The 14,782-nt window shown below is 38.5% G+C and overlaps 2 protein-coding genes across 2 annotated transcripts; both read right to left on the minus strand.

The window, feature by feature from the left end:
- Window positions 1–377: 377 nt before the first annotated feature.
- aqp8a.1 (aquaporin 8a, tandem duplicate 1) lies at window positions 378–4,485 on the minus strand. Its single transcript, XM_061027646.1, has 5 exons — window positions 4,146–4,485; window positions 3,605–3,731; window positions 2,007–2,215; window positions 1,515–1,649; window positions 378–731 (listed from the first exon to the last, which is right to left on the minus strand). Exons 1-5 carry the CDS (start codon window positions 4,397–4,399, stop codon window positions 689–691), a joined length of 768 nt encoding a protein of 255 aa, XP_060883629.1. The 5' UTR covers window positions 4,400–4,485; the 3' UTR covers window positions 378–688.
- Window positions 4,486–5,919: 1,434 nt separating this feature from the next.
- Window positions 5,920–14,483, minus strand: lcmt1 (leucine carboxyl methyltransferase 1). The gene is made up of 11 exons (XM_061027644.1): window positions 14,077–14,483; window positions 13,625–13,716; window positions 12,785–12,906; window positions 12,544–12,620; window positions 11,023–11,084; window positions 10,790–10,892; window positions 9,422–9,542; window positions 8,300–8,401; window positions 8,054–8,145; window positions 7,368–7,465; window positions 5,920–7,137 (listed from the first exon to the last, which is right to left on the minus strand). Exons 1-11 carry the CDS (start codon window positions 14,160–14,162, stop codon window positions 7,115–7,117), a joined length of 978 nt encoding a protein of 325 aa, XP_060883627.1. The 5' UTR covers window positions 14,163–14,483; the 3' UTR covers window positions 5,920–7,114.
- Window positions 14,484–14,782: the final 299 nt, after the last annotated feature.

Genomic DNA, 14,782 nt, shown 5'->3' on the forward strand with positions numbered 1-14,782 from the left:
CTACACATTTTTTTAACAGTTTTATGTGCTGCTGCATTCTTTAAACTGCACATTATGCAAAAGATAAAAAGGTTACTATCAGTGTAAATGATGTCTTTGTCAGTATTGCACCATTATTACCCATTGTTTTGTATTCTTGTTTGTAGTTTTGAAACACATGCGTTTTTAAAATGCTTTAACATTTCTATTTCAGGTGATCGAAGGCAACGTTAATGATTCTTTCCTAGCTTTATTGTATACTGCTGCAGTGCTCTGTCCTGACCCATTTCTTCAAGTTATAAAGCTATCAAAGTATATTTTCCCTTTTAGGACTTTGAACCAAACAGTGCATAGAAAACAACGCTGAATAGATAACAGGTGTGTCATCATTTCCATGACATTTTGTGAATTTTGTGTATTTATTTTCAAATCTTGCCAGACACTTTCCAAGAGTAATTCCTAGTTAGGAGTAGGTCCCAATGCTTTATCACATCAAAACAAGAATCTTTAAACAATACAAACAAGGCAGAAAAGGGGACATCATCAGATCTAGCTGGTTTCATGGAAAAATATATTTGTACTTTTTGTTCTGGAAAATAAAAATTGTACAGTCTAATGATTGATATATTTATGAACATACAAAATGCAATTGGTATCAACATATGAACTGAGAGGTAATCTGTCTTTTCTTCCTTAATAAATAAGACATTTACTTCAATACAAGTCGAGTCTTCTGGTCACCGAACATCAACCTGCAAAAAAAAGAAAAAGGTTTCAATAACTGAAGTCATCGTTGATGTTTGTAAAAAAAAAAAAAAAAAACAGAGTATGATTTTAAAACATCATGTATGGACACAAAATGATCAAAAAATGACAAAATATTGAAAACATTTGTTTTACAACCAAAAAGATTAAAAGAGAAATCTAAATAACTTAAAGAAATGTAAAACAAACAACCAAAAAGACAAAATAGAACCACAAAGGTATAAAGAGCAACAAGAAGATGTCTGACAAATACAGAAATACTCCAAACTACCAAAGAGACATTAAACGTGTCTACACACACTATGAAGCAATGTTCAGGTGTAAACCAGCCCATTATCTACACCTCTATAGCTATGAGATAGTCACCAGATCTGACCTGAAAGGAGTAACAAACAACTTGATTGCCTTTCCTTTTTTTTCTTTTACTTTGGGAAACTTGTCAAAAATCTATATTTAAAAGCAACTTTTACTTCCATTTTGGTTTTAAAACAGTCTTCTTCTTCCATATATTTTTAAATAATATGTTGAGAATAGAACATCAAAAACAGGGCTCTCTTGTAAGAAAACTCTGCACCACAGCGCCCCCTAGTGGTCAAAAACTCCACAGCATTCCTTTACATTTTAATAACAGTTCTTTTTGCAGGCAATCAAGATAAGAATGTATTTATTTATTTATTTTTAAGCCAAAAAGGCTTTCAGTCATGGTGGAAAAGTTGTCAAAAATAATTTAACTAAACGAAAACAATGTTTGTGTCCCACAATAAACCAACCTGATAAAGCTGACAGTGACCAGAGCACCACAAATGGGTCCAACCCAGTAGATCCAGTGATGGCTCCAGTGGTTGGCAGCCACTGCAGGACCAAAGGCTCGGGCAGGGTTCATACAGGCTCCAGATATCGTTGCTCTGAAACAACAGGCAGCACATATCAACAACACAACTGCCATGCTGCAAATATATCTAATGCAGCAACAGACACGCCCAATAAAGATGAGTTAGTCTGACAGCAGGAGATGCTGCCTCTAGAACCAAATGGGTGAACAATGAATGCACCACAAACTGTTTAACTCTTCAGCCAGCCAAAACTAAATAACAACCAGAACTTATAATGAGCCATGGTATCCATTTGATAGCTGATTATTATTATGAGTAAGGGGTTTGCTGTAGGGCTTTAGTTAACATGGAAGACACTGTGGACATGTTCGCTGTATCTTTGCAAAGCTAATGTGCAGTGGGGTGAGACTTCCCTACTGAGGCTCTTACCCAGCAAATATGTTGGCTGTCACAGTGAGGCCGATGCAGAAGGCGGCCCACGGCGAGCGAGTTTTTGCGTTAATGGCCCCCATGCACACAACAGTGGTAAGAAATGTCGTCATGACGACCTCTGCAAGGCAGGATTCAGCCAGAGCATTTGGGGCTACGCTGAAGGCCCCTCCAAGGGAAGCAGCATACTTGTCGGTGGGGTATATCGCCTGAAAGAGGAACAAATTGAACTTTCTGTTAATAGTTGACTCAAATGGAATTAATTTCACCAGTAAAGACAACGAAGCATGCCATTTAAAAAGAGTAGTTTGGGGATCATATACATCTTGAAAAATAAAGCCAATGCTTAAAGGTCAAATATTATCCTCCTCTTCAACACGTTTATATAAGTCTCAGAACTCCCCAAAACATGTCTGAGCAGATTCTTGCCAAAAATCCGCCCAGATCCTGTATTTAAGCATGTCTGTAAACCCCTCTTTTTCAGCCTTGCTCAAAACAGGCTGTTTCTGTGTCTGTACCTTTAAATGTAAATGAGCTGTGTCTGACCACGCCCCCTCTCTGAAAGGGCTCGGAAGGCTCGGGCTTCCTTGCACCATGCCCGTATTGTTTACGATGAGAAGGCAGACTCAAAGGGCAAATCAAACACCTAGCTGTGGGAGTGTCACCCACCTGGGGGAGGGGTTACTGCCCTTTGTGATGTCACAAAGGGAAAATCTCCAAATGGCCTGTTTGAACACACATTCTCTGAAAGGGTGGAGCAGGCAAAAGACAGAGAGGATGGACTTTTCTCATGATAGGGGGTTTGTGTACAGACTAGGGACACATACTTTTACATACTTTTTTTTTTTGCACAATATGTGACCTTTAAGAGTAAAAAACTGCAGTTCTTTGACTGTCCACTTGAAGCTGGCTCCAACAGCCAATATCTCTCATTAAGCCAAGTTTAAAATGCCAATTTTTTTAACATAAATAAACATGTTAACAGCCTGGTACAAAAAAGTCTCTGTGGTTGATTCCTTTATTTGTACAGTCTTAATTTTTTTTTTTACAGCCCATCCTGTTTTTGGATCAGAGGCTAATAGTTGTAAGTTACTCATAATAAGGGGCGTTTCCCACGTGATTGACAGGTGGGTGTGTTGTGGCCAGCAACCAAGAATCCTCAATTCCACCTCCTGTTTTTTTTGTTATTTACCTAAAATTAGAAGTCAGCATTTCCAACATAGTGACGAGGAATGTTCAACCTTCTCTTTATACAGACTACAGAATAAATGCAATTAAGCAAACATTTGTTAACTATTTTAAGTATTTTTCAGAATACTGAAGTAAAAAGTGCAAATTATAATTTAGTCTGTTAAAATAGGAGGTCACAGTCAAGTCAATAATTTGAATGAATTCAGACAAGATTTTGAGATTATATGACATGATGTCATTGACTCATTTAGAATATTAGGGGACAGCAGCTGAATACTTTAACCTATTGTTTCATCATTTGAATGTATTATAAGACTTAACATTTCCTTTGACTACAGATTTTCTTCTCTCTCTTTTTCTTGGTAGGATTGGGCTTTTTTTTTTCTTTTTTTTACATTTTTCCTCACCTTGGTCAAACCAGCACCAGCCATGCCTCCAACCATCTGAGCCACGATGTAAGGCACGAGCAGAGGAAGCTCCATCCCTCCGCACAGGAACGCCATCAGAGACACAGCAGGGTTAAAGTGCCCCCCACTGCAATAAAGCAAATGAACTTTACTCTTTATCTCGCTGAGGTTTTTTTGACTGATAATGATAACACCTATCAGCCGTGTGATTAAGAGAATCCTTAGTAGAATCCTCACGTTGTTGTGTCAAGAAGCAGCATCAATGATTAACAAAAACATTGTAAGACACTTTGTAAATTGTGTTTAAGTGGCCTCTGCTGTGCTTGGTGGTTTAACTAATGATGCACACATAACAATAAAGTTCCTGACCTATAATAGAACATTAAAGAGAACTGGAATAAGTCAATTTAATTATGACTTTATGAGAGAATTAAGAGGGAATTTCAAAGTCTCAGACCTTTCAAATATTATAAATAAACACAAGACCTTCAGCTGAAAAACAAACATTTAAAACACTCGATACAATGTGCTGGATCTTTACCTTATTTGCCCAAACAACATGATCAGCACCCCCAGAGCCAGTCCGTGTGCCACAGCGGGCTGGATGACGCCCAATGTCCCCACATTTCCAATAACAGACGCACACCCGACAAACACAAACAGGCTGGTCCCGAACAGCTCGGTCAGGCAGGGCTGGACATACTTCTCGAAGATGCACCACTTCTTGCTTGTGTTCCTCCCTTCTGCAGCCTCAGTTATTGTGAAGACCTCGTGCTTGATTTCATCTCCTGACATTCTGAATCAAAACTTTCTACCCTGTGGCAGGTTCTCTGGTTCCTCTGGTGGACTTCAGCCTGTACCTAGCTGCTGTGATGATTGTACAGTTTGGTATATATAAGCCATTCTTATGATGATGCATGAAGGACATACGCACATCCCCATTTTTTTTTTGCCCCACCTTCCTGCTATTGTTTATACTCCCAAGACACTCCATCGTGTGAGGATCATAAAATTATAAGCACTGTATGTTATTGAGTGACAGAGAGCACACAGATAAGGATGAGGGATGTTATCAATCGTCAGCATGTTTATTTGATACTACATCAGTTTTCCATCAGTCGAATTGTTTGATACCATGACACAAAATTAAACAGAAATGTTGCCATTTGATGTAAGCTAACTCTGGTACAATACATCAAATGGCAACATTTATGTTTAATACTGTACATGGTCCCTTTACAAATAACAAAGTTAAATTCACCTGAAGAGTTTGCAATTTGCTTTGTTGTTTCATGAAATAATGATTTTTTTTTTAGTAGCACAAAAATGTACACATTATTATTTTTAATAACATTATAGCAGCTGTGGAACATATATTACAATATTGGCAGGAGTAAAAGTTGGACGGCTGAAATGTTAAAATATTTTGCTAATAAAAACCTCTGCATTCAAAGTAAGAGTGGGTCTAATACCAATATGAGAAGAAGTGCCCGATGCAGCCTAAAATCCTGGATCTGATCCTGGCAAATAGCCTAAAACAAGTCAATTCACAGCTCCATTATCAGAATTATTTTCCCCCAAATACTGACTTTTGTTTTTGCAAAACAGCAGCCCACACAGCAGCATACATTATATTATTAGTGTCTCTAAGAAATAATAGTTGCTGTGTGTAACTCCAGTTCTATGAGTACATGCGCTGCCCTCTAACGGGCTTTGCAATTGGTCAAAACCTTTGAGGCTCTGCCTTGGCACACTGAGACAGACTCAGCTGTTATGGAAAAATACTTTGTGATATATTCTTCAAGTTTGACACATTGTTTTTTGTTCTTATCTATCTGCTTAGTAACCATTTCAGGTATTTAAAATCAGTAAATGATGTTCTAGAGAACAGAAGGATGTTCTTACCACACTCTGACACATACATTATGTATCTGCCAGTCTTAAGCCCCATTTCCACCAAGCGGTCCGGTTCAGCTGGTTCGGTACGCGGTACAAATTAATTTATTGCCGTTTCCACTGTCAAAAGTTGGGAATGGTACCAATATAACTGAACCGTATCGTCCTACTTTTTTGCTACCCTTCTGTTGGTGTGCCAAGCATACTGCTCCTAATGGTGGTTGTTACACTCGGCAGTCCATTGATAGATACAAAGAATCCAGGGACAACCACCAGATGTGCCATGTTTACATATCGCATGGAGTTTGAAAGACTCATTTCAAGCTATTTTTCCTTGCAGCATGCAGCCTTCTCGTCTTCTTCTTCTTGTGATAAACAGCCATAAGCCAAGAAGAACCAACAAAAAATGTTTGACGTCCTCCTTTGTTACCATTTTTAATTTGTCATGAATTCACCATGAAATCTAGTTTTAACCCCCTGATGTGATGGTCTATGACACCTCTCAAAAAGGCAGCAGCTAAACAAGTTTTTTTTTACCATTCAAGCATCATTTACAACATCCACCTTCCAGTGTGTCTTATGCAATTTGAACTGTCGAGATGACCCCTCATAATGTTAGTGATCCTGGGACCCTGACAACTTTCCCCCATATATGTGTTTATTATCAGCGATCAGATGGATGCCAAAGTTCAATAACTGAAATGTAGTGTGAAGTCTTGAAATGTGCATTCCAGTGCTGTTTCTTTAACAAACACGTCCCTGTCCAGAAAGTTTGAAGCAACACATGTTCAATTTGACACGTTTATTCTTGCTCCCTGATCAATTTAAGTCCACTATCTCCCCTAACCTGAGGGGGATATCTGCCTAGCCTTAGCTGCTGAATGCTAATTACAGCTATTTAGCATGAGCGTTAAGATTGAGCCAAATTAGCTAAGTACAAAATCCCTCATAAACTTGTAGATGTTAATCACGATTAAGCTTGATGTCTTTAAAAATGGAGAATCTTCTGTCATTAGCTTGTCCCTCCCACTGCTGATAACAAAGTGATAATGTGATAAATTCATAACAGAGCAAATAAATGATCAGAGCTACACTGTCTTATTCAAAAGGACAGATTTATTCAACTGTACTTAGTCACAAACTAATCTGTAATGTCTTCTTAGAAAACATTTTACAGGCAAATGTTAAGTAACCATGTAATGGACGCCTTGCTATTTGACACTTGTTCTATGACGTGTGTGTTTTGTAAAAACAATGAGTCTGGCAAGTACAATTAATTAAAAAAAAAACCATCAAAATGACACATAGCAGACGAGACAGATTGAACATTTTAAATTCTTCAAACTTCATACATTCTTTAATGAATAAAGCAAACTTTAAGCCTCAGACGTCACCACAGCTCTCAACATGACCGTAACTCTGGGTCACAGAAGGAAGCTCATTAAATGGCAATTCTGCTGACGCGGGAAGTTTTCACACCGGAACAGCTCCAGGTCGAGGGCTTGATGGAGAATGGGTGTTTCCTCAATGACTCCCTTTTACGCATCTTCTCCGGTTGTTGATTTTGGCGCGCGCACATGTGAAAGCAAGTCCAACAGAGGAGCGGTTCAACGCTCAAAATCCCAACTGCGACAGACCTGAGGAAACGGAACATGACCTGTTCTTGTAAAGCGCCACAGCACACATTCAAACTGGACGGATGGGTGGAAATATGAAACATTTAACACATGAGTAACGCTAAGTAAACAAACTAAAGGACAACTTGGAGCCATACTGGACATCTGAAACTTAGCATTTAGGTTTATTTTTATTTTTATAATACAGCTAACAAATGCATTCTTTTTATTAAACAGTCATTTATCATTACCCAGATTGAGCCTGTCCTTGGTGGCCCAGCAGATGCTGTAGTGTTGAAGCAGCTGTTGTAAAAGCTCCCTCTCATCCAGGAACTCAAGGCTCTCAATTCTGAAAAAAACAAACAAACAAACAAACATATAAATAAAAATTAGTCCATCCATTAGTGCATGTCCATAACATCCTGTTTGTGCATGTGTGTGTATGTATCATGTTCAACAACAAAATTCATTTTGCCATTTCTTAGATACAGTATGGCTCCATTAGGAAAGAATCCCGAGCTGCCTTATGAAACATGTTGAAGGTAAAAGAGGTTCCAATCATTTAGTAGATTTGTGTTGGACTAATTTTTTTTTTTTGGGGGAGGAGACACAGATATACAAAAACTATCCTCAGTTGATGCTGAAAGCTGCAGATATCTGGATGCTTCACTTCCAATAATAAGCGCCCCCTTCTTTCAGATATATATATATATCATATGTGTATATATATATATATATGATATATATGACAGCAGCTCTAACGCCCCCTAAGGAATCATACATCTGTTCTGTCAGGAGAAGAAGAAGAATCTCTAGTGAGGAGTAAAATGAGGATATGTCACTTAACAAGAAAGTATATCGACATAAACCTCTTGCTTTAAATTCTTCAGGGTTAAATTGCGTCCTAATTGCACAGCTGTCATTCAGCCTGCATTACCTTGCCACGTCATCCTGAGGCAGCATACTGTAGACGGTCATCATGTCCAGAGCATCAGCATGCTCCCAGCCCGTCTTCAGGAACCGCTCCTTCTGCAAAATTATAATAATAATAAAAACAACCAAACAAACTAATAAATACAAGACTAAGTAAATACATAAAGCCAGATAATGCATTTCATGTTCCTACATAAAACAAAAAGAATTGAAGCACTTAAATGTTTTGCATCAAGCAACAGATGTTTACCTGAGAGTCCAGAGACTGGCAGGCCTCCACTCCTGACAGGGTGCACTGGCGACGCAGCAGGTTTTCGATCATCACCTGGCCAAACCGATCGCTCATGTTTACCTGGGTACACAACAACGTGTTGAGTGAATGAAGGCGTGGGTTCAGCCACATTATTCAATCTTCAGTCAACAACACAAGTTCTGCTTCTCTCTATTCAAAATGTCTTGCATCATAAAAAATTGAAAGATGTTCAAATATGCAACAACAACTAAAATGTCATTCACATATTCAGCAGAGCAGAAAATAAAACACGGCCCTCGGCCATAGGATGTGAGTTCTTGGTGAGTAGTATTTAAAAGAGATGGACTTCAACTGGGTTGTTTGAAAATGTTCTTCCCATTTGATGGAACCCCCTTAAAGGCAATCAAGTATATCCTTTATAAATGTCTGAGTCATGACTGTCGACAATAAGTGAGAAGAGCAAGTCCCACTGACTGAGTTTTTGTCGGTGTTTACATGGACGGGACGGCTGACTCCTCCCCTTTGTGTATAAAAGCTGTTTAAATAAAGACTGAAGAAAAGAAGAACAGGTTCACTACTAATTTGAATGTCACATAAGAGCTTTTAGATCAAATGTATTCTGTGTCAATTTACATTAAATGAGGAGCTAAGAGCAAACCACAATGTGCTAACATTAGCCTGCTAACACAACAATGCAGACCACAGGTGATTGCAGCACAAGACAAGGACAATTTTGTCTACCGCTTGGTGCTTAATTATGGCTTTCTGTGAACGCGAGTGAAGGGGGGTTGGAGGTGTGCCGCTGGAGGAGAGCGGAGGCTTCACGATAGCGGAGGTGTTGCCAAACAAGCAATTTATTTTGGTTTCATGCTCGTACTCAAGGGCGACATCTACTGGATCAAAAAGTTGCACATTCTTCCTTTAAGACTGAAGGCAAGAATTGAAATTGAGAGTGAATACTCTTTAGAAAAAGTAATTAATTTCTCATCAAATGTATTATCCACTACAGCCATGTCATCGTGTTTTTATAAATATACAAAAATCCAAATCGTGTCACTGATAACTAAGCCAACCCCCTTGTTCTTCTTCTGACATTTTCTTGATTTTGTTTTTGTTTACCTGCTCGTAGTTGATGAACATGGCGGTGTGGAAGGTTTCTGCTGCCCAGTGAACTATATTGGAGGACTGGGAGGGCGTCATGTAGACCAGCACACACTCTGAGAGGAGCAATGTGGGTAATCTGGGAAGGGAAAAAACAGTAAAGTTAACGACCACAACAGAGGTAGAGAGCACTGGGAGAAACCAAAAGTCTACCAAAGCGCACAAAATCCTTCTTGATTTGATCATTGAACCCAGAAATGTTTTATAATTTATGTTAACTGGACCTAGATACTGTAGTATAGAAACTGTTAAAGAATCTCTAAAGAAGGTAATTATTTTCCACCAAACTTCATTGAAATGAGTTGAGTTTTTGATGAATCTTACTAATTGGGGCACAAAGAGGCAGATAGATTTACAACCTCTATAAAGGGGGATTTGCGTCTCTGGACATCTCCTTCATCCTGAGTTTCTAACTACTTACAGTACAGCATCTGTTAAATTCACACAGAGATATTGGTGCACTTACACTCCAACCTTTAGTGTGAGTAGGCTCAACACAAAGGGTCATGACCCCTGGCTCTGTAACAATTAAGACTAATAAAATAAAAAATAAAAAATCACATATTCCAATCCAGCAGGTTCCTGTAAAAGCCGGCCTCACTCTTTGTCAAACTTCCCAGGATAAATGCAGGTTGTACATGTGTGAGTTCCAGGCTGAGGTGATGGAGTCATGCTCACCAAAGAAAACATCCTCAAAAAAAGGATGTCTGTGCCTTCCAACTTCCTTGTATGGGAATGAATCTTTGCCCTAACACAAAAAAACAAACCATTTCTCAACATCGTGAGGTCTTTTTTTTTTTTTTTTTTTGTCATTTACGGTATGTTCAACAATGAAATAAAAGATCAAAAACCTTCAGAGATGCTCTTTGAACTTGGATCTATCCTCTGTCACCTTTCATGCTACCAGCCTCATAGAAATAGCATATTAGGATGAGCACACTGCCATAGTTCAAGACCAGAGGAGGTTGAGTTCTTGGCATGCAAAAGACACATTTTGGGTGGGGTAGCCTTTGAATTAAGGCCCCAGACGTCAAAATTGATATCTGCATTACAGCAGTGCATACTCTCTCTTATAGTCTCGAGTGAATCTCTTATCTTACGTGACTCGCAGTGAGTAAAACACAGAGATACGCTGCAATTCTTAGATGTCTTAAGAAAGGGCAGAGTGAGAAAGTACACTGGGCTTGTTCCACCAACACACCATTACCATCAGGTTAGCGTTCAATTCCTTCAAAATGTTATTATCTGCTTAAAAAAAACACGACAAGTATGAAATAAAATACAAAAAACTTAAAGGAGGATGGAAAAAGTGATGTGTTTACATACTCTGGATTGAGCTGGAACTTTTTCAGTTTTTCATCCAAACTGGAGATGTCTCTGAGGTCCGCTCCGATGATGCAGTAACGATCTGAATCCAGGCTGTGGGCGTCTGTGCAAAACAATAAATCCATCCATTGTCAGGAAACGGGAAGATCAACTTAACGGATGCTCAGAAAGATTTATTTTAGACCATTTTGTACTGCTGTACATGCTATGACTGTTGTTTATTTTGGCTTTACCTAGCAGCAGGGCGTCTGTGGAGTGGGTTTCGATGAGGGGTTTGGAGAGGGGCGGTTTTGTCCTGGGGGAAAAAAATAAAATTACTTTGCATCCATTTTCTGCATTTTCATAGCGTGCAAAATTAATCTTGAATATATTTAATAACTCTACAGATTGGAGTTCTTCCGTCTCTTGCAGAGTTTAGGAATTCCATTTGAACCACTTTGTTTGGAATTCAAACAGTTTTTAATGGATCTCAGTGGTTTTTGTAATTGATTCAAAGTGTTTGTTGTTGTTGTTGTTTTAATGTGCTTGTAATCTTGACCGCATTGGAAATGAGGGAAACCTCAGTGTCCTTTAGAGAATATATAAAAGGTTTGATTTGATTAATAATAGAACAAAATGATTGGGGTAAATTGTGTTTCTATTTCAGTATTATTATTTGTATTATTGTTATGAATACTAATATTGTTACTCTTATTATCTAACTGCATGTATAAGTATTTGTATTGACTATTTATCACTGTTTATCCATTTCCCTGTCTGTAACACATTGAATTCCCCCGATGAGAGATCAGTGAAGTCACCTGAAAAACGACACACTATACTTTTGTACTGTACAAGTGAAGTTGCTGGTTTATTTCAGGACACTGAGTTTAGAACTGATACAATAGTCCTAAAATGAACCTTAACTCCACAAAATGTAAAAACATGTTTTTAACAGTTAAATGGTTACAGGTGGGCTACCTTTTATAAAACTATCAGTTCCAATAGTTTCTTCTATATAAAAAATCTCTCATTCTTTATTATAGGGCAAGACAATGAGAGACAGCATGTATATCTAAAACTCTCCATCTTTGTCAGTAGCTTAAAGGAACCACAGATATTTAAACGTACATTTGATTGTATTTCTGGTTGAGGCTGTGTAGAGTACCAAAGGAATAATGACTATGCTACACTTAGTGAGGAGGAAGACACCATCATCTCTTCATCATAGTGTAGAGAGTCTTTGTGCATCCAGTGATTTTTTTACGACTCAGCACTCAAACACGTGATGTGTGTGTGTTTGCTGACTATTTCTGGACTGAAAATTGCAGTGCTAATAAAGAGCTCAATCTACATACTAGATGTTATTGTGATATGCAAGATTTATAAAATATAACAGACAAAGGTAAACATATATATATATATATATATATATATATATGTATACAATATAAAAACCCTCCCAGTGTTCCTCCAACACTTCTACTCATCAGCTCTTAAATTAGACAAACCCTTTGTCTCCCTCTGCTGGTCACGACCTCACACTGCAGTAACTTACCAAAGAAGAGAAAACAGAGCCTCACAGACTTGTGTTGCTTAACTTACTTTCTTATCGTTCATATTTTAATGTTGACTACAGCAATCTTTAAATATCATCAGATCTTCAAACTTTTAAAGATAAACTTATTGCTGCTCTGTTTCATGTACGGCAAAAAGTTTGACACTATTATAAAAAACAATGACAATATACATGGTGCATGATAAGAGTGTCTTACTTAATATTGTGTATTTTTCTGGACACAACTGTTGGGAAGTCAACTTCAAAGAACTTCCTTGGCATGAGGTTTTCATCCTATAAAATAAAAAAAACATGCAAATACACTTAATCGTCCATTGAATTGTACATTTGCATGAAGATAGTAAGTGTGTATCATAAGCAGCTTGGTAAAAAAAAAAAAATCACAGGACCGAAAGACAAGTCAGAGCAAAGGTGAGTCATAGTTAGAGTGTGCTAACCTTTAGTCTCCAAAACGTGGTGTCCAGTCCAGCACCTAGGTTGATTACTTGACAATCACACTCTGCTTTCCTTATAAACGCATCGAGCAGGCGGTTCACTCCTTGAACACGGGCGTAGTAACCTGTCAAATGAAATAAACAGACTGTTACATCATCTGATAATAAACAGAAAAATGGATACTCCTAATAAATTTTTTTGCAATATGGGTCAACAATGTAGCAGCTGAAATACCAACAGATGTAGAAACAAGCAAATATGGAGCTTGACGACTGTAGAAGTTGTGAATATTATGACAATGAGCACAGGACTGACACATCCCTTACTACGCTGTAAATGCCTAAAACACCCTACAGACTGGTGCTGAATGGAAATGAAGATTAAGATTTACTTTTATTGATCCCCGCAAGGGGAAATTTCTGTTTTTACACTCTGTAAGTCATGAACACACACATAGGTTGAAATATACACACATGCACACAAACAGGATCTTATGGACATGCACTAATGGAGAGATGTCAGAGTGACGGAGCTTCCCACAGTGGGCACTCCTGAGCTGATGGTGGGGAGCCTTGCTCAAGGGCACTTTGGCAGTGCACAGGAAGTGATCTGGCACCTCTCCAGCTACCAGACCAACTTCCATATTTGGTCCGCACCGCGACTTGAGCCGGCGACCCTCCAGTTCCCAACCCAAGTCCCTACAGACTGGTGCTGAATGGAAATGAATGCTCATTGTCTGTTGTTGATGCTGTGACTTCTACCATGATCTCCCTGAATAAGGTTTAAAAAAAAAAAAAGTGACTTAGAATAATAAGACGGTTTAGGGTTAGAGGATTTCTTACCTCTATTGATTTCAGGCGCCTTCCGTTCCCCTACAGATCTGGCAAAATATTGGATATATGGATCCTTCCAGTAACTTTTACTGGTAGCAAACCTAGAACACAGTTTACAGATTTCACAAGAAAGTGATGTGCATACTTAAAAGTTTCATTTACAAAACCAACCCAAGACCCTGAAATAGGTAAAGGGTTTCTTGGACTTCTGATTGCACAAAGAATGAAGATCCAGCCCTACAGACAGGTGGACTTTTGTTTTTTTTTGCCTTGCCCGTTCATACTGTATTGTCTGCAATCTCCACCACAATTAAATATAACATGGGCAGAAGGATGCACACTTCCAGTTCATTTCTACTTCTTCTTTGTTGAAACGCATTATCATGCTACATGCTATACATAATTCATTGAACCCTCATGATTGTTATGTTAATTGATTAAGGTTGCTAACAATCTGTCACCTTTTGCACGTCGTTGCATCGTCACAGGTCGCCCTCACCGCCTCATCGGCAGTGTCCGTGTCAGTAAAAGGTTGCCGGGATGCCATTAACTATCCTATGTTGTCAACACGAAACCTGCAAACTCTGCAGAATGTCGTTCACCTGCTGCTCACTAACAACAACAAGCTAACCCCTGTTAGCTCAATCTGACAGGTAGCTTTATTTAACAAAACGGGGAAGAAGGGCAATAAAACCGTGAGCATAGTCGGGTTGCGTATTCCTTACGTTTACTACATAAACTGCAATTTAATGAAAATAAGCACTTTTAAAAGAGGGAATGTCAATTTTCTAGCTAGGAGCAACCATAGACTGTGAGGCGCAACAAGCACGGAGCAAATAGCGTGTAGAGACAGTTCCGACCAGATGGTACTTCCGGGTGAAACCCTTCAGAGTAAAAGTGTCACCGCAAAATGTCTTAATTTCACAATAAAAGCAACGGTAGGCTATATGTCAAATATTGACTTGTAACTACATTTTAAGTCTACCTCCTCCTCTCCTCCTCTACTCCGCACTGAGCTGCACACAGGTGTGTTTATAATGAACACAAACTTTTAATCTGACGTTAACAAGTAGCCTATTTTTAAAGAGTAACTAAACCCTAAAACCACCTTTTTCAACTCTAAACCTCTGTATTTGAGTATTAAGTAGTGTTATGGATCAATTCAAG

The sequence above is a fragment of the Labrus mixtus genome, chromosome 21, assembly GCF_963584025.1.
Source record: "Labrus mixtus chromosome 21, fLabMix1.1, whole genome shotgun sequence".
Classification (NCBI taxonomy): domain Eukaryota; kingdom Metazoa; phylum Chordata; class Actinopteri; order Labriformes; family Labridae; genus Labrus; species Labrus mixtus.

What these genes read in the sequence shown, in the direction of transcription:
- aqp8a.1 (XM_061027646.1), bottom strand. Translation starts at nt 4,399, where the DNA reads ATGTCAGGAGATGAAATCAAGCACGAGGTCTTCACAATAACTGAGGCT. An exon ending in ATGTTGTTTGGGCAAATAAG is followed by an intron (nt 3,732 to 4,145) that starts GTAAAGATCCAG and finishes GCTTTATTGCAG; the next exon opens with TGGGGGGCACTTTAACCCTG. An exon ending in ACAGCCAACATATTTGCTGG is followed by an intron (nt 1,650 to 2,006) that starts GTAAGAGCCTCA and finishes CTGTTGTTTCAG; the next exon opens with AGCAACGATATCTGGAGCCT.
- lcmt1 (XM_061027644.1), bottom strand. Translation starts at nt 14,162, where the DNA reads ATGGCATCCCGGCAACCTTTTACTGACACGGACACTGCCGATGAGGCG. An exon ending in AGAAAAATACACAATATTAA is followed by an intron (nt 11,085 to 12,543) that starts GTAAGACACTCT and finishes TTTTTCCCCCAG; the next exon opens with GACAAAACCGCCCCTCTCCA. An exon ending in AAGTTCCAGCTCAATCCAGA is followed by an intron (nt 9,543 to 10,789) that starts GTATGTAAACAC and finishes TTCCCTTCCCAG; the next exon opens with ATTACCCACATTGCTCCTCT.